Source organism: Acyrthosiphon pisum, chromosome A1 (genome assembly GCF_005508785.2).
Source record: "Acyrthosiphon pisum isolate AL4f chromosome A1, pea_aphid_22Mar2018_4r6ur, whole genome shotgun sequence".
NCBI classification, from domain to species: Eukaryota; Metazoa; Arthropoda; class Insecta; order Hemiptera; family Aphididae; genus Acyrthosiphon; species Acyrthosiphon pisum.
The window spans coordinates 77859948-77887315 of NC_042494.1; the positions used below are offsets into that span (position 1 = coordinate 77859948).

The 27368-nt window shown below is 28.8% G+C and overlaps 1 protein-coding gene across 3 annotated transcripts in view; it reads left to right on the forward strand.

Moving 5' to 3' along the window:
• Positions 1-27368, forward strand: part of LOC100164473 (fat-like cadherin-related tumor suppressor homolog) — a 163167-nt gene that overhangs the window by 61344 nt on the left and 74455 nt on the right. For all 3 annotated transcript variants that reach the window (XM_003242029.4, XM_003242028.4, XM_016801538.2), the window contains one exon: positions 18561-21980. In XM_003242029.4, the coding sequence (XP_003242077.1) occupies positions 18629-21980 (3352 nt within the window). In that variant the 5' untranslated portion in view covers positions 18561-18628. The remainder of the gene's footprint in view (positions 1-18560; positions 21981-27368) is intronic.

Below are 27368 nucleotides of genomic sequence, written 5' to 3' on the forward strand. Positions count from 1 at the left end.
CAATTTTTGTATCTAAGAATTAAAAATTTAAAACAAGATTCCACATAAGTAATTAATTCTGTTACCAAAAAATTTAAAAAATACATTTACACAGTTTATTTTTATAGTCATTTTAAGTACAAATTTGGACGAAATTACATATTAAAAACCTAGGATAACTATTTTAGTTATTTTGTTGTGATTGTATAATATTATTCGTGGGTACTTGAAACTTCTAAAGTATACTATTATATATCTATGATTTTACCACGGTTTTTTGTTGATGTATAACGCGTTATAACTTATAAGTACCTAATAGATATTATGATATGATTAATTTGGAATTTATTATAGGTACCTATTATAGGTCAATTTTTTTTTAATACCATAGATAAGTATATATTATATGTCTAATACATAGACTGATATACCGTCTCCGCTCAGAATCGTTTTTCTTATACAGTGATATTATATCATTGAATTCAAATTTAATACTGTCCATTATACAGTGACCCACTTCTAACCTACTGTACAGCAGAGCGACATCCACTTACCCACCTTTTTTGAAATTGAAATTTGTTTAAATAGTATAAATAATTATATCATACTTCAGGAAAGGCCATTGGCTGAAATCGGAAGGAGGGCTTAAGGGGCTTAGCCCTACAAAAGTTCGTAAAGCCCTCTCCCCTTTTTTTAGTTTTGCAGGATCGAAGCCCTCCGCTCACATTGATATTCATAATTTTAGCCCCCCCCCCTCCAAAATTTTAATGGATTTTCGCGTGTGAATTTAGGAAACACTACACAGACATTTTCTTGTTACGTTCTCACAATGGATAATCTATGAAATTATCTTATCTCATTAGTCATTAGTATAATATACTAGATTATTGAAAAGTTTCATCTTATTTTAAATAAAAATGATAGATTATAGATATTAAACATTCAATTTAACTTGTAAATTTGGTGTACCTAATGTATTAATTACTATATCGATTGTATCTATATGTAATATGTACATTTTAATATGCATATATGCTATACTTTTATTTATAGTTTATAAACATGAACAGTTAACACGTTAAGTAATGAAAATAATACTAACGTACAATAATATAATTTTTTTTTCTAAACTATACCATTATTTCTTTAAAATATTACAATAATATAATTCAGTGTCTTGTCGACCGAAAAATCTTTATTGAACTTTTTGAACTCCCGAATATCCTATTATTAGTTCACAGCTTGGTATACTATTATTATTATTATTATTATTATTATTATTATTATTATTATTATTATTATTATTATTATTATTATTTTATTTAAATTGTTACCTAGTAATATTTGAATAATACAATTTTTTTTTTATTTACGAATAAACATTCAAAAAGTTCTGTGCTTCTAGTAAAATATTATGTAAACTTTTTTATTCTTTATTTTTCTATATAGGTATTTAAGTAGGTAGTTTGTTTTCAAATAAATTAATCTGGATACAGTTTGAGAGATAGGATATTGTCCACACAAATAGTTTAATTGATAGACACCAATTACCCCGCATACAGTATTATAGTACACTCACTTACGGTATAAGAATTAATTATATTTCTGAAATTCAAAATAATATATATTTTAATTTATGTGTAAACCGACATCCATTTTCTGTTAATATTTTCATTCCGCTGCTATATACGACTGCTATAACGTATTGTATTTATTTGCGTTACTTATTTTAATCTCGGCGCCGCCGCAGGTCGTAAAGTTTTATGTATACACACCGTAAATGGTAAATAGATTCCCATGCATGTACCTACACCACATATTAAACCGCTAATTATGCATTATTAATACACTCAAACAGTGTATGGTTGCAATATTGGTAAATGAATTCCATCACAAAGAAGTACCTAGGTACATGTCATTTACCGAGACTGGTTAACTCTTATTTTTTTCCCGTCCTTGGCCCTTTCATACTACTTTTTTACCATAAAAAATTCACCATAGGTGCAATGAAAAGGAACGAATTTTGTACGTGGACCAGACGCATAACTTTTTTGCTTTTAATTTTAAATTTACATAGGCTTTAGGTAGTTTTTACTTTTTTTTCTTACTGCACAAACTCATCCTTTCCAACTCACTCTTTGTAGGTTGTAATCGTAAAAGTCGGCCAGCGTAGGTAGGTATAGTGTTTTTACAATGGAAAATTTATATTGAAACCTCGGGTAGTTCGTTCAATCCGGTTATAAACTCATGTTATTTCCCTTCCGTGTCGTAAAAGCCATACATCTTTCAATTCTGAATGACCTAATTTTCTTTATTATTATTATTATTATTATTATTTTTTTTTTTTTTTATTATTTATACTAAATAAATATTTTGAACGTTTCCTTGAAAATCTATTGACAATAAACTTTTAAATTTTTAGCAGATTTATATTTTGCGTCATTCACTGTAGGTACCAGATTTATGATTTAATATTAATTTAATATCGACTAAGCATAATATAATTTAGATATAACTTGTATTTAATTTACATAATGTTTTGAATTTAATTTTACAAATAAATCTAAGTTTTAACAAATACCTTGCTATAGGTATATACACTTATAATCGGCCTTAAAAGTGTTAAATGGTCATGAATCCATTAATGATACATCTCAATTGTTTGACAATCTTAGTATCAGACACTCAAAATGTAGACGGTTCCTTATTATACTAACAAAAAATAGTAGTTTTCTTCACTTTTATATACTCGATTATATAGATGAATAATGTACCTATACTTATATACCTTTCGATTTGTAGTTTGTAGTGTATGTGGGTATAAAACCGCAAAAATTATTTCATTTCATAAATATTATTTCTATTTTTATTTCCTTAACAATTACGCGATAGTTGAAATCATTTCTGATTAGTAAACTAGCTTTTTTTCATCTTATAATAATATCAATTATTTTTTTTTTAAACTCACTTTTGCTCTGTAATTTTGTTATGTTGATCTTTTAAAATGTAATATCATATAGGTAGGTATAATGTATATGTTATCTAAAATCCCAAGTTATTATATACCGAACAGAAGTGCGTGACATTGGTAATATTGCAATAATGTATGAGTATAAATATAATTACCCGAGTTAATCATTTTTATTGTATCCAGCTGTCATTTAAACGTTCAAATTGAGAAACTTATTACGCAAAACTAATTTTAAGTGTCCATCATAAGAAAAATATCCAGTTTATGAAATATAAAATGAAGTTTTCTTTTCGTGAGCTGGATAGTCGGTCTTTTTTTATCCATTGCAAAAATTTAAATATTACCTACTCTAATTTATAACTGTTTGATACCTAAGTGATGACATTTGTAAAATGTACAAACATTGTAAAGGTACAAACAGATACAACTTAATTATATGTATTATTACAGATATTATTACGTGTACCTCAGTTCCTGCATTGACTCATCATAATTTTGTAAACCTATATATTCGCTGTGATGTTAAAATAATTAAAGAATTACAAAGGTAATCTTTAAAAAATGATAGAAATTAACACTACCTAGTTGTATAATGGTGTTGAATTTTTTCGCTCGTTTTGCTGTGTTATGTATCTTATGCTGCTGTGTGCCTACTTAAGTACAACACATTTGCAGAACACTATATCCCGAGGGTCGCTCGGTCATTGTGACAGGTCGACACTAATCCGCTGCGGATTCACAGAGGATCCGGGAAAACAATTTATCTCGAGTTTAAAAGAGGGAACGATTCCAGAGCACTGGCAGAATAGTTGAAAATAAATATATATATTTATAAAAGGGTGAGGTGAAAAAATGCTTTCAATGAAGACTTTTCAAATGTTGTGAATAATTAATGTTTTTTTTTTTTTTGTTTTTATACATTTCTATTTGGTTTTTACGTATTTCTATACGCAACTGATCAACATTGAGAGTAATGGTCCTGATCTAAACAATAATCGGTCATGGTCGAAAGGTTTTGTAGACATCTGCTTTTCTTGTCCCGGAGGTAGTTTTAGATAAATCTTTTTTTCTCACGAGTATTTATTTATTTATACCTTCTGAATTATTATTTCATTGATATCGTTCTCCCAATTTCAAAATGTTCATGTTGAACAAACTAAGTAAGTACCTTCTGCTGCAATTCAAAATTCCCAGTTCAAAATTTAGTTGTTATTAATTCTATTCACTATTGAGATACAAATATTTCTATTTCCTATATGCATCCAAACATTCTTGGATTATAGTAGATTTTAGATTGGTAAATGAACCTACATATTATTACCTGTTTTAAAAAAATGTAATAGATGTTATTCACAAAACTAAAGTTTATGTATTGTATTTATATTAACAAAAAATATGAAAATAAAAATATAAGCACATTGGCGTTTTTCGGCAGTCTGTATTCCCTTGTGGCAATTTCTTGGTGATCACTATGACATTTTTCGGTTTTTTTTTTTAGATTTCAACAATAAAATTATTTTTATTGTGTCTCTTTTTTAGTCTTTTTGTGAAAAAAATGACCCTCGAGCCAAATCTTGGTCTTAACCAAGGGACTTTCAAAAATCGTAAAAGTCTCACCTTGTGTAACATTAGTTTCCTATAGTTGGACTCAGTCCCATTTTCCAATCTAGGTACCTAATATGTTTTGTTCACTCGACATACTATTATATTCATGTATTATTCATTATCGTTTTATGTTTAAAATATTCTGAAAGTTTTAGACTCTTAGCGTGTGCCTATGTCTTTTATATTTGTTCGTCTGTCTGACGCCTGTCATCTAGTTTTGAAGCAGAAAATTTGATTCAATCTTCAACTTTGAGGGTAGTTTTTGAGGAGAAATAGGTCTAGTTGGTACTTATGTTCAATGTTGCACTATAGACTATATTTGTTATATGGTAGTACTAAAATCGAAAAATAACAGTTCTTTTTAAAATAATTGGTGAAAACTAACCAAACACAGCAAACGGGAATGTTTACGACACAAAGTTCTCTGAGGTTTTTTCTCTGATTGTAAATAATGTATTTAATAAATATTCCTTTATAAAAAAATATATCACTGTTCGAGAAAGTGTTTAATACGATATTTAACTGATTCAAATATTGAAGAATAAGTGAAGTTAATACTATTTTTTAAACAATAGAAATTGGTAATTATGTACAACAACACTAATGTTAATTAATTACGTAATGCAAGAAAAGCATAAGTTTTAGGTAGTTTATATTAAGCAGTGGAATCATAGTTTTACCAATCTAAGCTTCTAATAGTTTTTAAAGGTAATTAATTAATGTTTTTTTTGTTGACTATTAATAATGAATACATTTAAAGTATTAAAAGTGAAACGATTTTGTCCATATGTAGCTAATCGAATTTCCGTCAACCAAAAGACTGACTTCAATGTATTACTCGAGATATAACTAGAAGTAATTTTTTGAAAAATTGACATTTTGATGTTGATCTATTGAAATATTAGTGTATATACATTATACATTGATGTGCTTACCGACACAAATTGTCAAATATTTTGTAATAAATTTTATAATTTTAGATTTCTAAACATATGAGATCAGAACACCTTATATTTTATATTTATTCATTATTTATTATTAACGCTAAGAACTCTGTAACTTGACCATATTGTGTATTATATCACCGTGGTGTCTGTCCGATAGTTATCAATACATAATTAGGATTGTTTGTATTAAAATAATTGTATAACCGCGGTTTTATTCAAAATAAATTCATACTAGCCAGTATCAATAAATATCGAAATATGAGAATATTTTAATATACATAGACTTGTAGTAGCCAATATTAAAACAAAAGATACCAAATAATTATTTTGAAAATGGTATAAGTAATACAGAATTATATAATATTAAAATGCGTTTAAGATACGGGAATTTGACAGGCTCGCAGAATTAGCTTTCCTAATTTGTTTAGCTCATGTTTATAAAAATAGAAAATTTTGCGCTAATTATTGAATCTAATATTATGTAAATTATTCTAAAATATGAAGCCGTAAATATAATAAGGCATTTGAAATTATTTTACATTTTTATATAAGGACAGACAATTTTTGAAATGTAAGTTGTAGATTTTTGTTTAAGATTGAACCTCTGTATTGTTTTACTCTTGGGAGTATTTCACTAGCTAACAAAATCTTGAGATGTTTACAATTTAGTATTTATCATGTATTATTCTATCGTAAAACGTTTTTTACTATCATGTTTTTTGTACAACTTCAAACTCTCTAAACTCTAACTTATTTGTTGAATTAAAGTTTATTGTTAAAACTATACAGTACTATAGTTTAAAATATACATATTATTAATATTATTATCATTTAATATTTATCATTTTTATTTATCAAAAAAATGTTACTTTGCCAGAATGACTTATCAGAAATACAATGTTTAAGAATGTATATTTAAAATTATTTATTTTATATTCAGGATACATAACGATGATGTATAATGTTTTGTGTCACATAGGTAGGTTAGGTTATAGGTACGCCCAGACAGCATTTTGTAATGATAATATTATAATAGTATTATACTAACGTTATACTAATATTATTCGTTATAATAATGTTATAATAATATTATTAAACGAAAAATTGTTGTCTGGGCGTAGGTATATTATTAATGATTAAAAAAATTATCCAGTTATTATTAAAAATATAAAATATTATTGTGTTTTTAGCATTTCAAGCTTTATAATTAACACAATACATTAATTTAAACTAATGTGCATATTATATAATTTATAACATTAAAAAATATTACAGCAATTAGTTAACATATTAAATTTAAAAAAAGAAAAATCATTAACAAAACACAAAATCGTGTTGAAGTAACACAGTTTTTTACAAATTAAATAAAACTTGTAAACATTATACGTTTCCTTCTTATATTTTGTACAACTTCGGTATATAGTAATATTATGTCGAGTATTATGTTATATAACTTAATTTGTGTCTACAAACGAAAATGTTCCTGGGTAGTTGGTGCTGTCAGTGGTATTTATTATTAAAAATGTAAACTATTTATCATATTTTCCAAGTTTTGTTTTCATACTGAACATCGTAAATATACGCTGTAGTATTTCATTTACTTAAATATTTAAAACCCGAGTGACCAGATTAATTTACGAATAACTGATTTAGGTAGTTGTTAGTTCTTCGAAAAAAATAAGTTACATATTTTATCTAAACATTTTAATAACAATGATAGTAAAGTGGAATACTTTTCGTTATTCATACAGGAATCTCGGAAGTCATAAGATTTATTATTCTATATCGCACAACACCTTTTTCCGTGTAATTTAATACTCATAAACAATGAACAATTTATTAAATCGATGCTAAAATCATTACAAAATAGGAAAAAAGCTCCACTCTCGTTGAACTGTATATAACACAATACATATGTATATATGATAATCTATTGTCACTTCCTTTTTGCGGTGTGTAACAAAAGTTTGGCCTATAACCAGCCCGTAGTATCTGCATTATCTAGACCCGTTCAAACGTTTTTCATTCACCGGTAATATCAGCGTAGGTGTAATGTTTTTTTTTCCTTAAAAGAATAACGTCTCATATACAAAGAATAAAATATGCTGATAAATAAAACGCAACTTAAACTATAGCACCGTGTGCAATATCATAGTAATAGCTTATAATGTAAAAGATTCTCGGAGATATGTTTTTCACTGGGATTATAATATATTCTGATTTTAATACTATAATATAATATGATATAAAATATTTACTTGTTTAAAAGTTTTTGTATTATTTATTTTTATATACACATTACTTACTCCAAAGAACATAAATTCATATGAGTAAGTTTTATAATTAGGTACCATACGATATGAAAATAACATAAAAGATGTATTCATCAAAACAACTTATTGTTTATTTTTATCTTATATTATTGAAAACATAATAAAAGTATCGATTCTATACTTGTTTATTGTGATATTTAGAATCTAGAATACCTAATTTATTTTAGATAATATTTCACTAATATTTACTTTTGAAATTATTAAAAAATTAAAAATGTGAAGATAAAATATGATAAAATAAAATTAGTAAACCTACCTAATCTTAACGCTTTTCTTTTTAAGGGATGCAGATAGGGAAATATGTATCGAAGAAAGACTTTTGCTAGTGAAGGGTGGTTTTAAAAAGAATATTTTAAGCTGTGATAAGGCTATCCATTAATCTACACATTTAGAGAGTAGGTACCTAAGTGTTTGATGGATGAATATAATAACTAGGTAATGATATGGTTGAATAAAAACGTTCTAAAAGTAGTCTACACTTTAGAAAATGGATAGTGAGCTAAATGACCCGTTTAACAACATTTCACTCATTTTTTATTTTCAAAAATATATATACTTAGAGTATACTTACTTTACTTATCATATTTCTTAGTTAGAAGATGATATTTGTTAATATCAATGACAATCATTTTCTGAAAATATTTAAGTCTTTCGCTGGGCTTAAAAAATGACGTGAAATTGAACTGGTTTTCAAATGTCAAATGTCCAAAACCGACAAAACGTCTATTTATTTTATTCTTAATTTTAAACTCTTCGATTTCGCTGACGGTATAATAATAATAATATGTGCCTATATGCTATATATTGTCAAGTGTATACCTGCAGTATTTTCTATCAATTATCTATATTTGCATCGATTTGATCCGTTATTTGAAGTAATTTACGGACGAAAAATGTTGGTTGTTAGAGTTTTTACTATCCCGACACCTATAACGATCGTTGCCCTCTGAACGCGCTCGAGGATTTAAGAATAATAGAATGCATTACCACGGGAGCCCGCGAACTTCCATTAACCCGCTGACTGAATATCAGTTCTCTGTAATCGAATGGTGCGAACACACAATGAGGTCTACATTTTCCGTTTCTTTTTTTCCACCCCTTCCCCGCACTCGACCACCCCTTATCCATCACGACGTACCCGGCATACACTGCGTGAATGGGTCCATTTATGCCTTTTGCATGTGCTCGCCCTACATAATAGTTAAATATATATATATATATTATATATATTTTTTTTATTCATACCCCAAAATATATAATACGTACCTATACCGATAAAAAAAATTTGATCTGTCGAGAACTAGAAAATTCATTACGATGTTATTGAAACGTATTTAAATACGCGGCAGTCAATATGCTGTATAGATTGTCAATTTCGTATAAAATTGTAGTTCTTTACCTCGTTCTTTACATAACACGTAAAATGCTGTAATTTCGGAATTGCGCAACAATATCTTTAAAGACTATACGCTTACTTGTTTTATCCATCGCTGTATCGAATCAGTTTCTTGATTATTATTTGATCCGCTGTTGGAAGACAGTTTCACATTCACTTGGTCGGTGGTTTCGTGTGAGTTTTGTATAATATACATTTTATATTCCGTGTGCTGTCGTGCTGACACTGTGTTTAATTCATCAACACATTTTTTCAGGACAATAAATTTTCCAAAGCTGTATTTATTAAGTTGTAAAAATAACAAGATAAGTTTATCATCGTAAAAACTACGTCCGGTTTGTTTCCGAATACATTACTTTTTTTGCAAACCGCATTTTTCACAGATCTTATTCACAAAGTTAATGTTTTTAGATTTGACTTGTTTAGTTTATAGATGGATTTAAAATCTTAATGTGGCGGGCGCATTTATTGTCAGTGATACATTGACAAGTTTAACAAACTCAATTTACGTAGCGCGTTCCAATTACAGTTTTGTTGTTTTAAAAATTATTGCAAATTCACCAATTATCTTACGTAGATAGGTACGATAACTACCTTACTCGACCTTTCTTGTCGAGTTTAATGGATATTCTAATTTATAAACGAGTTATAAATATACATATTATATTGTTATTGTCTTTACCTACTTAATTTTCGCTTCAAAATTAATTTTTAAAAAAAACCAATAGGAGAGAACAGATAATATATTATCATTTTTAAGTTTGATATTAATTAAATATAGTACTCTAGTAACAATATAACTATACTATTAGTATTTCAGGACTTTAATTTAGTGTGTATTATGTGTTACACACTCGGAAAACGAAATATGTCCAATGTCCATATTACCTATATTCATTTGAAAGGTACCTACTTTATTGCTACAAAAAAAAATGTAAATTTATATGAAAATGAGTGTGAAAAGTGATGTTTTTGGTAGTAATGTCTTTAGTTTTTGGGCACTCATCTTGGTACTATATTCTACATATCATAAAATAAGATATATATGTAAATAAATCATTGCATTTCAAAAATGATTCTAAAATGAACCTGCAAATGTTCAAGATTATAAAAAAAACTAAATTTGCCATTATTATACTATCTATTTTCCAGTTTTTGGATAAGGGGTTAAAAACCACTATATGAAAATCAAAAATGACCCTTTTAAAGTGCAGCCTGTATTGGATTTCCAACTTATATGCCACATGAAACTTTCTGTGCCATTTTACTGCCCTTAAAAGTGGTTTATGTACAGAAATAAAAAAATTTAAGTGCCTTATTGTAAAACCAATAACTCTACACAGAATCTAAAAACAAAAATCAATAAGCATTAAAAAAGTATAGGTACATTTTTTATACAGAAAAATTCAAATATGAAAAATATATTATTAGAAACCACATTTTAATGTTAATACAAGATACGTGAGACCATAAATTATATTAGATGATGTAACCAGGTTTTAATTAAAACAGGTCAGGTATATATGCAATGTTAACAAAAGAATTTTCATTACCTGTATACATATAGAGCAGAAAACCACTCAGACAACTATATCCTTGCCATTGAAAAATAGCGTATGCCTTATTATAAAACAAAATAAAATTTAGGTGTTCTATGTTATAAATTTATTTTACCAATGATAAGAAAAAGGATTGATCATACAAATAAAACAAACGATTATTTTCCTACAAGGGCCATTCAGCTCAAAGTTGCTCCACGACTAGGCGGTTAAGTATCTAATAAATCTAAAATGTCTACCTTCAAACTGAGAAAAGTAACTACCAATAACTGGTCCTTATCTGCTGATGTTTTTAGAAAAAAAGATTCAAATTTTTATTTTATTACAGATGTTTAGCCTTGTGAATTTAAGTTACCTATATAGGTATAAGTTAAACATTTAAATTTCAAGCTTATATAATATTATGTAGTTGTGACTTTATTTTATTTCCAATAAAATGTTAAAATAATATAGCATTTTAAATCCGAACCACTACCAGAGTATCACAAATGGGTTAACGTTATAGCGAATTTCTTGTATGAACTTACGCAAACCAATGTACATAATTTTATCAGGATGTAGGTACCTACATACTTATAGAATATAGTATAACCTGACATAATATTTCATTAATATCTACTTGATCGTAGAATTTCTGTCAAATTAAATAAAGTACTATGTACACAAATTATTGATATAAACTGTACTAAATAAATGAGATATTATATTATTTTTTAATAAATAATTTACAAGTTAAAGCTTAAAACATTCTTTTACATGTTTGTCTGTGTATAGTTACAAAATAATACCGAATCCATTATCAATGACTCTTGCATGACCTCGATGATGGATGCAAAGTTTTTTCTCATTTATTATTTTTAATACCATAAGAATACCTTTGTAGTGAAAGTGGTTTTTATCATGCAGATGAATTACATTTAATATATTTTATTTCTTTCCCAAAAATTATTAGAGTAACGTTTGTGAAGATAAATCTTATGACTGATATTAAACAAAATCCTTTTGTATGCATCTAAATAATATTACTAGGTAGGTAATATAGGTGTATATAGGTGCCAGCATATTTGTGTATTATATTAATACGAATAATAATACAATTAATGACATAAACGGAATATGAAAATTTAGTTTTTAACTTTTATAAATATTTTTTATTTTACGATACATGTAGTAAAACTACACTAAGTAGGTACTAACCTAATTAAGTAAATTTTAACAATAGATTAATTATACTTAAAGTAAGTTATATTTTTAATGTATTTTTATTATTACCTAATATAATAACTGTTGGTTACTGCACTACAAACTCGATGAATCTGAAGTACAGCTTAATTTGTTTATTGTTAACTATAAAATTGCTCAAGTTTCCCTGTTAATTTCGTGTATTTTTTTCCACTTAATTCTTAAGTTTTTTTATTTTTGTAAAACTTTTTGAATTTCATGAGTATTGAAGTAATGGTAATAAAATAAGTTAACAAACATATTTTGCCTAAAACTTATATTTATAGTTTCAACTTAAAATGTGTGCTCAATCAATACAATTTTTTTACAAAATAAGTAAATAATTATTGCTACCCAATAAAGTATGTATTATTATACTCAAACTTGTTTTTATTTTAAAACTAAAAAAAATATTATTGCTGACTAAGAAATCAAGAAATAAATATTTTGATTTTCGGTTCACAATGAATATTGTTCGTATATTTTTATTTTATTTTTATTTTTTTTGGTTTAATATAATTACTATTAAGAGGACCGTTGCTTTTTCATTTGTTGTATCCGTCTTATAAGTGCATAACACAGCAAATGTTACGCTCAGCATATCACGTTTAGATCCGTTAGTTTAAAAATTAGAGTGAATTGATCTCTTATAAAATTGAAAGGTACGATTATTAACTAGGCGTTTCATATAGGCTTTTGATTATATTTTCATTTTATAGCGAGCTATGAGTATTTTAAGACGTACAAACAATTTACGCTTTTAAATTAAAATATAATAAAAAGCCTGTACGATTGCCTAGATAATAATCTTACATTTACATTTTATAAGAGGTCAATTCACTCTAATTTTAAATTAACTGAGCTAAACGTGATCTGCTGAGCGTAAAATTTGATATATGTTATGTACTTGTAAGACGGAGACAACAAATGTCGGTGACACGTCCTCTTAAATTAAAAATATTAAAAGGACGCTATACTCGCATACGTTGTCTCCGTCTTACAAATACACAAAATAGCAAAAACTAGCGCGAGACAACTATGCTCCCTCTGTATACTTATTGTAGAATTACCTAAATTTCACAACACATAAGGATGAACTCTATCTGTATTGTAGCGTTTTTGTTTTTTTTTATTAGCACTTACCAATAATTTTTATAATTAAACAAAAAAATATAATGTTCTCAAACTGATAACTTTAATTGTATTTATGTTATCCAAATAATAAAAACGCTACGACACAGATAAAGTTTTCCCCCATGCGTTGTGGAATATTAATAATTCTACTATAAATACAGAGGGAGCATAGTAGTTGTCCCGTGCAAAACAGTTTTTGCTATATAGTTGTGCATTTGTAAGACCAAGACAACGCATTCGGGTATAGCGTCCTCTTAATTTAATACAGTCTTATTAAAAAATATATTCTTCTATATTTTATTTCTAGTGATCTGTATTCCGTATATGTATAGGTACATGATACAGACACCTAACTAACATATATATATATATATTTTCTCTTGAATTTGATATATTTTATATATAAAGCTTATTAGTGTCTTTTAATTTTAATAATAATAAATGGAATGACAATTAACGTAAATTGACCTCGACCCTAGCTATCCTGGTAGCCCACACATTATAAAGTCAATCATGAAACATAGAACTATATTAATGTATTATTATACCTATTAGGAATATTTCTTTTGTCATTGTGTCTTTTGTAAAAAGCAATTGCCCAAGCACAGACGATATGAGTATGGATAAATGTCACAGAGTTGATAATTTAAATTCATTGTTTTTATGTTGTCAATTATTAATCAATATTTATACTATTCATATTTAATATTCTATATTTATTTAGTGTCAAGTGCCGTGCCATGTCTCACTTCATCCCTTACTATTTCTTATTCATATTTAATAAGGGCACATATGTGTATACATTATAACTTTTTTTTTTAGTATTTGAATCATCTTTGAAATAATTAATCAACCAATAATCATGTGTATATCATTTTTATCAATAAAATATAATACCTATTTCGTATTGATTACAATGGTAACAGTAAACCAGTGGACAAATTATATGAACATAACTACTGCAGGTTAATATTATAATATATTATATATATATGGAAAACCGATACACTAAATGCGTTTAATCAAAATTTTCAATTTTGTAAATCGAACTGTTTAAAAACATATGTTTGTGTTGGTTAAACGAATGTCGAAAACGTTGCACTCAATTATTCCGTCCAACATAACGGTGTGCGATTTTAATCCATTTTACTGGACGCCTAAAAACAAATATATTCACAGGTATAAATGCATAATTATCTAATATAGGCTACGTTTCCATTATTCGTCAATACAGAAAACACAACAATGATAGAACTAAAATTTGTGTGTGTTATTTATTCATAAATAAACATCTATATAATCTATGGTATTCAGGAGGTAACAGTAGGCAATTAGTTATCATTTATTAAGGCGCTATGGTAGTTATAGTGTAATTAATGTATATTATAAACCTTTAGGCTATAACTGTTTTATTTATAATTCGAATTGAACATCTATCTTAAACCAAACACATATTCAAATTACCTAAATGAATTCTAACAATTTAGTAATAGTTTTATTTTAACATCAATTACAGGAAGTTTTTTTTTACCTTAAATATAATTATTATCAGCATAGTTTGAAAACTATAACTCAACCAAACATATTTGAATGTAAATATTACTTAAAATCTGGCTACAGTACAAGTTTTCAATATGATTCCAAAAGTTCTTTAATATTTAACTTTTTAATTTTTAATTTAAACCTACCTCTATTTACTATAATACCTACTATATATTTTACAATAAATTCTCCAAGTTAAAAATTAATAATTAATTTTATGTAATTTTGTTTTTATATATTGGTACTGTACCTATGTAAGTAACTAATATATATAATATGTACCTACACGAATAAAAATATATTCTCTTAAAATTATTCAATCATTAAAATAATAGGTACCACCAATTAATATACTCCGTGTTATACAAAATTGCAAAATACAAATATTATAAAAAAATACTCATAAATAAATACTTGTGCCAAATAAGGTAGAAAAATTGTTCCAGCCATCAACATTATTTTTTTATTATTCAAACCCGAATAACTCTTAGAACATAGAAGACCCAAAATATGTAATAAATTATGTATAAACTGTCTTCGTATCGTGTTTATATTACCTCTCGTGTTAATTTATTGAGCGACTATCGTTTTTCTACATTATGTAATTGGCACATCAGAATGATGAACTATTTGCGCTTCGATTGGTACTTTTAATGTGATTCGACCGCTTTAACTGGTGTTTTAAAGATTCCAAGTTCACAGTTCGTACATTCTTGATTCAACCGTGGTTTCCGAAATTTCAAACTTAACAAGTTAAATGTAATACTGACGCAATTATTAACAACGAACGAGGTAGTGCCTCGTACAACAAAACCAATATAATATAAAACTCAAAGCTGATTAACGGTGCGGAGGCGCTACACCGCAGGCTGAAATGTGTGCGAATCGTTTTAGAATTGATCCAAAAGCGTTGTTCGTGTAGCTTTATAAAGTTTTAGACGTGACTTATATATTATTATCCAAAATAAATCGTGAACAATACACCTCCGTAAAATCTTCGTCAATAGTTTATCAATTGGTTTTAATTATTTACATAATTGTTAGGTATTTATTAATATTTACCATTATTTGTTTTTAAAAAGTGACTCGCCTGTTATCTCCGCTGTTAATTTTACGTAGAAATACATCATATTCTAATAATTTCTCTAAGAATCGCTGAGATGTAAGATAAGCACATTTTTAAATTATCACACTGAAATATTCGCGATAGATCAAAACGGCAATAAAAAAAATAACAAAGCTCTTTAAAAAAAATATGATTACTTACGCAATAGACGCAAGTAAAATTACATTTATGCTATGAATGGTGAGTGAAAGTTTGAAAAACAATACTTATACGTAGTCTTATTGGTAATATTCTACTATAATACCAATTTGATTTAATTATTATAATATAAAACATACTAAACATTATATTATATTAAAATTAAAAGGGGCAGGTTATTATGAAATTGAATTTCATTTTAGAGAATAAATAATTTGAGCTAGAATATTACCTTACCAATTATTACAATTTGATATTTATGTATTTTATTTGTTATTGTAATTTTAAGTTAATTTATGTACCTACCTTTAGAGATCCATCTTATAACTTTAACTCTGGTTGTTAGAGTACAGGGATTCGGATGGATATATTCTACTGTTAAGCGTACGTTCAATCCTTTTGAACAAATTATTTAGAGCTGGTAGTTTCTATTCGTTTAATAGAACATCATGGTTCAATAACAGTTACTGTGGTTCTCTGTACTAAAGTCTATCAATTGCAATTTGAGAACTTAACTGCTATATATAGTATATTATTATATAAGTCAGCATTAGATAAGTTCACATGTATAATTGAAGTTTATGGTAATGAATAATAACGGGCAATTTAAAATTATTTAGCTGAATCATTTTCACAATCTTGTCTCTAGAACTATTATTATTGAACTATAATTATTATTTTTATTGAAAATAATATTTAAGGTGGAATTTAACTAGATTGTAATTTACAATTAAACAATTGTACGTATATTTTTGCCGTGACTAGTATGTTTTAGACTATAGTGTTTTACCACTCAAGAAAACAAATACCGATAATGACTTGGTGAAGTACATAAAAACTACGTTATTCTCCAGTGTGTAGTGTTAGGGACAAGATAGATCGGCTGGTAGGGTGGTAGAGAAATATGAAAAGCGCAAGTTTCTCTCTTTCGACCTGTACTCGGTGTAACTAGGGGCCCATTCCCAGTACAATGATATATTATTATGACCGGATAGTACGGTTGTGATGAGGTCGAAAGAAGGAAACAAGTCACATAAATTATAATAATGTAATATAAAAACGTGCGAGAAGAGACGTGGAAACGTATTTTTTTTTCATCCATTAACTGTTTTAAGCAAAAACTGTTACAAAGTGGCAAAGTTCAACACAAAACACTTTTTAAGATTATTATATGATTAATTTTACTAAACTAAAGTTAAAATTGTAATCAAATTGTCACTAGTATTATTTGTACATTCAATTTTTAATTTATATTTTCTTGATTTTGATTTTGATAGTAAATTCTTTAATTTGACAACAATATTAGGTTGACTTTTTATTTTAACATTTATTTATCTAAATAAATATTTTAGTTTCTTACTCTTAGCATAGCGTTCCATATTTGATTTATTTTGTTAAATATTATATGTACAATAAACAACCAAAAATAATGCATTTTTATATTGAACGATACTATCAATAATCACGACATTATAGGAAGTGGTAATAATACATTCATTGGCTCTATACTCTGTTCAATATACAATTAATATTTTTATATTAAACATAAAATGTTATAGCTGGTATATAAATACGTTTAATTTATTGTATTGGATAAACCCTCGTGTACAACGCCCCTTGCATATAACTATTAATGGATGTTCTTTAGTTTCCCATAATATACCGTTTTTTATATAAGTATCTAAAAATATATAATACAGAAACGTCGAAAACCCTCTTGACTTTGAGTTTCGTTTTGATATGGTAAACATATCTTTTGTATAAGTCCTGATGATGAGGTCCTGAATAAAACCAGTGATGATATTTAAAATTCCAATCTAGTCTTTAAAATACAAAGCAACATCTTAAACGCGCAGGAGAAACGTTCATTGTTCAAGTACCCGGGCAGAACAATTGGTCGGTAATTGTAAACAGTGTTAGTGTTGCGGACCCGATATGCTTGCACCCTCATTTTATAGAAACACAATTTCGCTCTGCGCTAAAAGAAAAAAAAACAAACTTTCTTAGGCCTTAAATTAACTCTTGTGGTTCTTGACATTTTTAAATATATTCATTGCAGGTTGAATATAGAAATGTATACATTAGGTTAATTGAATTGTTCTTTCCAAAAAATTGTCCTTCAGAAAAGTTTTGATTAATTATTATTTTTTCCTATATATATTATTCTGTTTTTAAATTGATATAAATGATAGTTTTTAAAATTAATTTTTGAACTCTCATATATGTCTGTCTATATTTTATCCCCCATGAAATACTCTAGTAACAATGTGCATTCTTTGCCATCTTGACGTTTTCCGTAGTTTTTATTGTTCTTTGGCTTTGTCCCAGTATAATAGGGTCAACACAATTCGTTATTGCCTCTCCGGAAGTTGAAACCCTTTCCGTAGACATCACAAACTTTTCATTTATTTATAGTTTATTAATATTTTAATTTTATAGTTTATAAAATAAAATTGAACATCTATATTCTATAAAGTTGAAAATATTATTTATTTAATTCTGTCATACTATTATTCAATGTTTTGTTTCTTATTCTGATATTCATGTTTTAATATTATTAACGTTACACTATGTTATGATAATTTATTTTAATTACAATTTGTTTTTAGGAAAATGTGCAGAATATCAAAACGAGTCAACCTAATAAGATGACAAGAACGTCCCGCGTGTAACTACCATGGGAACAGGCTTCAAGGAACTGTTTATTAAGCCTCTGATATTAGTTTCGTTATTCCTGGTATCAAGCTGCTTCTCCACTTTAAAAAATGGAAGTCTGGCTGAATTACGTTTTACCAGAGAGCATTACAATGCAACGATTCCAGAGAATGCGCTTATCAAAACGTATGTCCGAACGGAAGAAAAAATGGGCATATATTGTTCAGATGACGACGTTATCATACGTTATAAGATAGCATCCCAACAAAAGATCAAATTCTTCAAGGCTGAAGAAAAGAAGATCGGAAACTTTTGGTTCCTTTTAGTTCGAACAAAGACTGATTACGATGTTCTGAACAGAGAACGACAAGATGAATATGTCTTAGAAGTCAAAGCTACAGTTACCACTTCTACTGACAAGTCAAAAGATAAAAAAAAAAATAGTGTATCGTTAGAACTCCATGCTGCTTTAGTTGTAACAGTGCTCGATACCAATGACTTAAGTCCCTTATTCTATCCGGTTGTATATGAAAAAACTATACCAGAAGATACGCCACTCCATTCTAGTGTTCTAAAAGTTTCAGCTGAAGATGCTGATATTGGAATGAATGGTGAAATATACTATAGTTTTAAAGAAAAAACCAATCAGTTTGCTATGCATCCGAGAACTGGTGTCATAACAATTACTAGATCGTTAAGATTTGAAGACAGAAGATCGTACGACTTTGTCGTTGAAGCTCGGGATCGTGGCATTCGAGGACGTTCTAAACCAAGTAGTGCAAAAGTAAAATTCAACATCCAACAAGTCAATATATATAGTCCCGATATTTTTATCCAACATTTACCACACGTGGTCGAGGAATCTAATTGTGACATATACGCAATCATCAAAGTCACAGATAGAGATTCGGGAGTAAATGGTATAATACGAAGCTTGGAAATTGTTGACGGTGATCCCGATGGTCATTTCAGAATTAAGGAAACTGGACATAGTGGTGAATATAATATTGTCGTCCTCAATATGTTGGATAGAGAAACGGCTCCAAAAGGTTATAATCTATCTCTTAGAGCAGTTGATTCAGGAACGCCTGAAAGAGATACTTACAGGTCGATTCATATAGAACTCGCCGACGTTAACGATAATGCTCCAGTATTTGAACGTGAACTATATGAAGTAAATATCGCTGAAACCGCACCCGTTAATTCGCCGGTCATTAAACTAAAAGTAAGTGATAAAGACGAAGGTAAAAATGCGCAAGTGTCTTTAGAAATCGTCGGTGGTAATGAAGGTGGAGAGTTCCGAATAAACAAACGGACAGGTATGCTTTACACGGCTGTAGTTCTGGATGCTGAACATAGATCATCTTATACTCTTACAGTCAGTGCTATAGATCAAGGAAACGCTGGAAGTAGAAAACAATCCGCCGCCAAGGTCAAAATATTTGTTGTTGATGCTAACGACAATGATCCTCTGTTTGAAAAATATTTGATGGAAGTATCCATCAATGAAAACGAACCTGCCGGTACATCTGTTGTAAAAATAAGTGCACGTGATAAAGATTCGGGTGAAAATGGTTATATATCCTATAGTATTGCTAATTTAAAACCTGTGCCTTTTGATATCGATCATTTCACCGGTCTCATTAAAACAACTCATCTTTTAGACTTTGAAACTATGCGACGGGAATATGTGCTTCATATCAGAGCATCGGATTGGGGATATCCATACAGGAGACAAACTGAAATGAAGTTAGTGATTAAACTGAAAGATGTGAATGACAACAGACCCCAGTTTGAAAAAATTGACTGTAAAATACAAGTTCCCAGATTTACTGTCATAGGTAAAGAAATCATGACTATGTCTGCTGTAGATTTTGACGATGGTAATTTTATAAGCTATCGAGTCGAATCAGGCAATGAAGACAATTGTTTTTCAATCGAGTCATCATCGGGCGTACTTTCAGTAACTTGTGACCTTTCTGACATAGGTATGGAAGAACGTACCGTAAAAATCACTGCCACTGACGGTTCCCATTATTCGGACTTGACAAGTTTACATATAACATTAGTGAACGCGAAAAAAACACAGGCTGCTGATGATTCAATCAATATCGAATGCCGAGAAACGGGAGTACTTCGTAGATTGAATGACGCTATTGAAACCGCAAAAAAGAACAATATTGGTGAAGATGATGATTTTGCCATGATGCCAAGCAGGTATGGAGAGAATGTACACAAGCCCGAGTTGGTGAATTTTCCTAGTGCTGTACAAGTTAATGAGTCTGTGCCATTAGGATATACAATACTAGCTATTCGTGCCAGAGATAGAGATCTAGGTTACAATGGCAAATTAGTGTATGGTGTATCCGATGGTGACGACGATTCCCTGTTCAGAATCGATCCCGAAACCGGTGATTTAAATGTAGTTGGATATCTAGATCGAGAAACAAGAGATGAATATGAATTAAACGTTACAGTGTCTGATCTCGGTAAACCACAACACACTACATGGAAGTTATTGAAGGTTATAATTCTAGATGTCAACGACAATGCTCCCAAGGTTGATAAAAGAGTTTCTAGTTTTCGAGTCAGTGAAAATGCTCGAAACGGGACAGTAATATTCAAAATAAACGCTCAAGATCCTGATCAAGGAGAAAACGGTAGGATAGTTTATATTTTGACCACGGACACAACTCATTTTTCGGTTGACAAAACTTCAGGCAATCTGTATGTATCCGGTCGCTTAGATCGAGAACGCCAAGAACTATACGAACTGAAAGTTACCGTCTCGGATTGTGCTCCTGAACCGTGGACTTTACACACAGAAGCTTTGATACGCATTATTGTTGACGACGTGAATGACAACGCGCCAGAATTTCTCGTACAAAATTACACCGTCAAAGCTTTGGAAGATTTGCCAATCGGTAGCGTCGTTGCAATCGTCACTGCAGTTGATCCTGATCTCGGCAAAGGTGGAATAGTGTCGTACTCATTAGAATCAGATTCTTCATCAGAAGTAGACGAAAAAATGTTCGAAATCGATTCCATTTCCGGAACTGTCCGAACAACGAGTGAATTAGATTTCGAACAGAGACAAATACACACACTAATCGTGAGTGCAGTAGATGGTGGTATGCCCTATTTATCTTCACAAACATGGTTAACAATAGAAATAGTCGATGTAAACGAAAACATATTCGCTCCTGAGTTTGGCAGTTTTTATGCAACTGCATTTGTTGATGAAAACGAACCACCCGGGACTCTAGTTACCACAGTGAGTGCTACCGACGCAGATCCTCCTGGAGATGTATCTAGAGTTGGATATTCAATTGTAGACGGTGATGGTCTTGGCTACTTCTCAATCGACAGTGAAGGTATTTATACATTTTTTATTAGGTACTTACATAATCAAATGGCTCAGGTTAAGAAATATCTACAATATTATTTCAAACCATAATATCCTACATATTTGTTAAACATACTATAGAAATAATTATAAATATTTAAGTACCTACATTAGTTAAATAATTTGTAAACTGTATGACTTAATGTCAAGATTTAGTGCTCTATTTAATGTAGGGCTGACGTCAGCTTACTATTCAGAAAGAGAGAAAAGTGGAATTTGTGAATTTTTAATTTGTAATATTTTACATAATTATAATTTGAAAAAAAAATATGATAAATGAAGCGACTGTTGTGGATGCAGAAGATCGAGAAGTTTGGAGAGCTGAGGTAAAAACTGCAAAGCTTCTGAATGGCGTGTAAAGCAAAAAAAAAAATTCGGATGCATCTTTTGAGATTGATAATAGGTCAATTCACTCTAATACTCAGGTATGTCAACAAGGTTGGTACCTACAGCTGAAGCCGATTTGCCATATTGTGCGTGGCCGTGTGGGTCAAAGAGAAAACAAACGTGACAACCTCTTTTGACCACAACTTTTATCACAATCCTTTGGTAAAATGAATTTTTATTTTTAATATCCGTTCAATTAATTTTGAAATAACATTTAAATTAAATCATTATTCTGGTTTAGAAATGTGTAAAACTACGGTTTATTAATGCAATTTAAAACTCAACATATATTTATCAACGCCTATTGTTGGGGCTTTTAACCTCGTATGTTTATTAAGGGTAAGTGATCATTAGAACAACTAAATGTTCTACTAACTTATGCAATTGTGTATTCGAAATTAATTTTCACTCATTGCTGGTTTTAATGGGTTTACTGCGGGTAGAATAATATTGTGCGATAAATGTTTACCGATAAACCGTGTATACGGTGCGTATAACTGGTATGAATTACTCTAACGATTTATATCAAATCTTCAAATCGGATGTTTATAACTCTATACATTATTTTATCAACAAGTTCTATCATATGCATTTGCTGTTTCTATTTACTAAAATTCGTCAATGGTTTATTTTGCTCTTTTATTTTGATCCAAGCAATTTATTTACAATCGCTTTAATAGTCTCCATTAAATATTTCAAAATTGCAGCTACTAGTTACGCGTATGTACGAAGGAAAATTAATGCCAATGAATAATGATATACAACAGTAATACATAAAATACTTTTCGTTTCTAAACTTTTTATAAGCAAACGAAACTACGTCTTATACATTTTTCTAATGAACCAAAACTTGGTTTAGCCAGTTTATGCATACTAACTACATACTACTTAAGAATGTATAATATACTTACAATACCTAAATGAACTGCCACTAAAAATCACGATCACGTCGTCGATAATGTGATGTGCGCGTCTTCAAAAGTAAATAATGGTCTAAAGGCTAAATTCGTAAGAAATTAAACCAGCTGTGTATAAAAGTTTTTGTAGCCTACCGTGGTTCTTATTCAACCGAAGCAATAGCTTTTTTCATTAGCTGGGATTAATACTCGGCAAGACCTCTTGGGACGCATATTTCATTTGCTAAAGATATCGCTAAGAGTTTTCATTTTTCATTGCGTGGTATTTCTACACGAAATTAATATTAACCAACTAAAATAAAAGAATAAAGCTCTATTGTGACATTTTTTTAACGTTGTAAATTTAGATTCTCGGTTGTGAGTAATTGGTGCACAATAATTCACCTGACTTGACATGTTTAAAACTTTTCTAGAAATTCGATTTTGTGTATAATTTAGCTAAAAACAAAATTTGCAAGTAAATCATGTTGAAGGAACGTGGTAGCTTATTTTGTTGTCTCTGATTAACATTATTAGTATCCTAGCATACGAAAATGAATTTTTAATTTTTAACTTAAGTTTTACAAATAATAATAAAATTTGTAATAATATTTTTCATGTTTTTTTTATGTTCGTATATATCACACATTCAATCAAATTCAATATTAATCATTTGTAATATCAATAACATCATTGTACAATTAGTAAAAAAAAATTTTTATACTCCCATATGATATATAAAATGTGTTTATTATAAATATGGTTCAATATATTATCTTATTGATGAGTCGATGCGCCCTTTCTCCATTAAAGTTTAGAGTACCATCACATTCCACTAGGTCTAATTCTTTTTCACAGAGCTCTCACATACTTAACGAAATTTATGGTAGAAACCACCAACCACCCCTACTCACCAAATAATGCGTCTGGAGAAGGAGCACTTAAGATTTCTTAAAAAAATGTCCTATTATTATTATACTGTTTTGTTATTATTTCTACCATCTGTTTATAATTAATTAATTTGCTTTTTCTTTAATTGTTGTTAATTGTTTAATTGTGTTGTATTATTTAATTACTCCCCCTGTGTATAGTTACTGTGTACTCTGCCTTACTGTTCTATTGAGCATTATCCCCATTAAATAATTAACTAAATATGTACAGCAGAAATACATTTTTAATTTAAAAACTAATTTCAAAAATCACTTTAAAAATAATTTGTGTCTATAAAATTATAATACTTTTGTAGTAAAGTTATATTTTTTGAGTAAATACCGTTGAATAGTTAATTATTATTATTACTTTTGTGATAAAAATGTTTAGTTCTTTGAATTATCCATACATATTTTCTATAGGTATCGTATCCAATGCCCTGTCCTATTAATTACTTTAAACATTTTTCAATTAAATAAAAAGTATTAACAGCTTCCTGACCACAATTATTGACTAGTTTTTTTTCAACCTCGGTTGGTAATTATGTCTAAACGAGAAAAGGATCAGAACAAAGTACCACACCTCTGTTCTTGATTCACCGTGCACAACACAGTTGGCGCTATTCCGCAAAAGAAAATGGAGAAAAAACAGTTATCTATCCACTTTCTTTTTTTCTCGCGTTTCCTTTTGTGTCATACAAATGATTCAGGCTGCGTATTTTACCTCCCGAGAAGTAATGGCTTGGCATTTTGCCAACTTTCATGTTCTCTCTACACTTGATTGCTTATCAACGTAATGCCTCTTAACTTTGCCACCCTGCGTTCGAACGATATTTTCATTCCCATACTTCCCATGACACCTATGTAAGTCCATCGTATTTTTGGAGATTTAAACGTAATCGTGTGGAATAGGGTTTTTGCTCTATACCGACGACATCGCCAAAAATGAGAATTGATAGAAATTACTTGTATGGACTAAGACCGTTTGCAGACAATTATGATTTGAGTAAATACTGGTAACAACCATATTATATATTGATTAAATAACAATTAATTTTACCCATTTATACAGCTTTTAAGTTATTAATTACTTTTTTTATTGTTGTACAAAAGTTAATATTTTACTTCTAAGACCTCGACTGTAATTAAATCAATCCAGGAAATAGAGATAGATACTAAGAATATATTGTAAAGACGAGTGAAAATAAAAAATCGTGGAGTTTTGATTAAAATCTGAATTTAAGTAACGGAAACGGTGGCTATCCCTAATAGATCCCTGGGGTCACTGTCAGTTGCAAGGAATGCTGATTAAAATATTAAACTATCCGAGAAGACTTCAAATATATATTCAACCTAATTTTTCTTTACTGTCATCGAACAAAATCGTAGTTACAAAGTTTATCTATTATAATACTATAATAAACTATTCATAATAGTCATCATATAATTTTATAAATAAACATTTTTTTATGAACGCATCATAATGTATTCAAAGATAGAATGTGCATTTAAAAACATATTAAACGTATATTTTTTGCCAATGATAATCGTGGTTAGATATAGAGAAAATGTATTTTATGAAAACTGTTTTTATGAATTATTTCTTACTACTCTCCTTATCTTAACGAGTTAATAAATATTAAGGTTTATAGTACTTAACTTAAATTATTTTAGTTATAGCTAGTATATTTCAGTAAAAATATTTGTTTAAAAGTATGAAAAAATGTTTTGCATGTTATTGCATAAACAACAAGTTTCTTCGAAAGACTAATTCTCATTCCGAACACACTGTTATTCACTTAACTTAATTCAACCAAAATCATTTATCTATATTCTTCACGATTCTGTGCATAATTTATTTGAGTACTGATTTAATTTGTTCGAATATAAACTTTCCCTTAAAATAGCTCTATTAATAATTGCAATCGAAATAAAAATGTAATTTTTTAGGTTAATTTTTTTGCACGTGCTCCAAATTAAAAGTTATCGACCAATTTATACCTATCAGAGATCAGTAGTTCCATTATTTAACACAATGTTTGACTTTAAGTCCTACGTAAATTATTTAATTAATGATTAATTTCTTAATATTTAATTTTTTTTATCATAATTTATAGTTATAAATTTATTTTTGAAATAATTTAATTTTTACTATTCTAAATAACATTATTTGTATTTGCCATCGTTTTTATCAAATTTTAAAATATCAACTTATGCGTCTCATTCAGAATATTTCTCGTAAAAGTCCCTGTACCATTTGTTGCTCTCTCTAAAAGGCTTAATGTGAAAAATAATCGTCGAGGTCTTTGTTTTTTTTAAACACTTTTTCATGAAAAAAAGATCCCATTAGCGATATTCTTTCCATTGAATTGTTTGCCAGTCGACAGGTGCTCTCACCTTTTCCAATGATTAATGAGCCCCATTTTGCCGAGTGTCATTTAAATTTTGGCCAAAAGCGCCCTTCAAAATAAAATATACAAAAAACCCGTAAAATATCCTGTTTTGTGTTCTACTTTGAATCCTTTTTTTTTAATTCCCTTTATGCTACTGGGATGTCGATCAACCCATCGTTTGTCTATTTTTCAGTATCTCAAACATCTTGTTCAATGGCTATTCGCTGTATCACAATCATACAATTTATACAAATTGTTGTCCATACTTGTCATACATATACGACCGTCCTCTTACCGTTCGTACTACTATTGTATGCTTATCTATTTCTTTTCTAATACTAAACAAAAATAATATATTAATAAATTGTTTACATATTAGCTTCTACAGTTTAAATGGGTAAGAGGATGCCACACCCGCGTGTCCTGTCTTTATCTTACTAACTTACAATATAGCAACATTTACGTTCACAATAATCCGTTTTACTCTGTTATTTTAAAAATTGAATTGACCTATTCTAAAATCTAAAGGTAAGATTATTATAGGGCATCTTCAATGGTGAATATCTAGGGCTTTCATTGATAATTTAATTTTGAAGCTAGTTATTATAATCATTTTTGATTTTACAAGCATGAAACAATTTACAGTCTTAGAATGCTTATAACTTGCTTCGTATAATCAAAATAGCAATAAATTCCTACGAGATGCTATAGATTCAAGGGCCTAAATATTACCTTATCATACAATTTTATA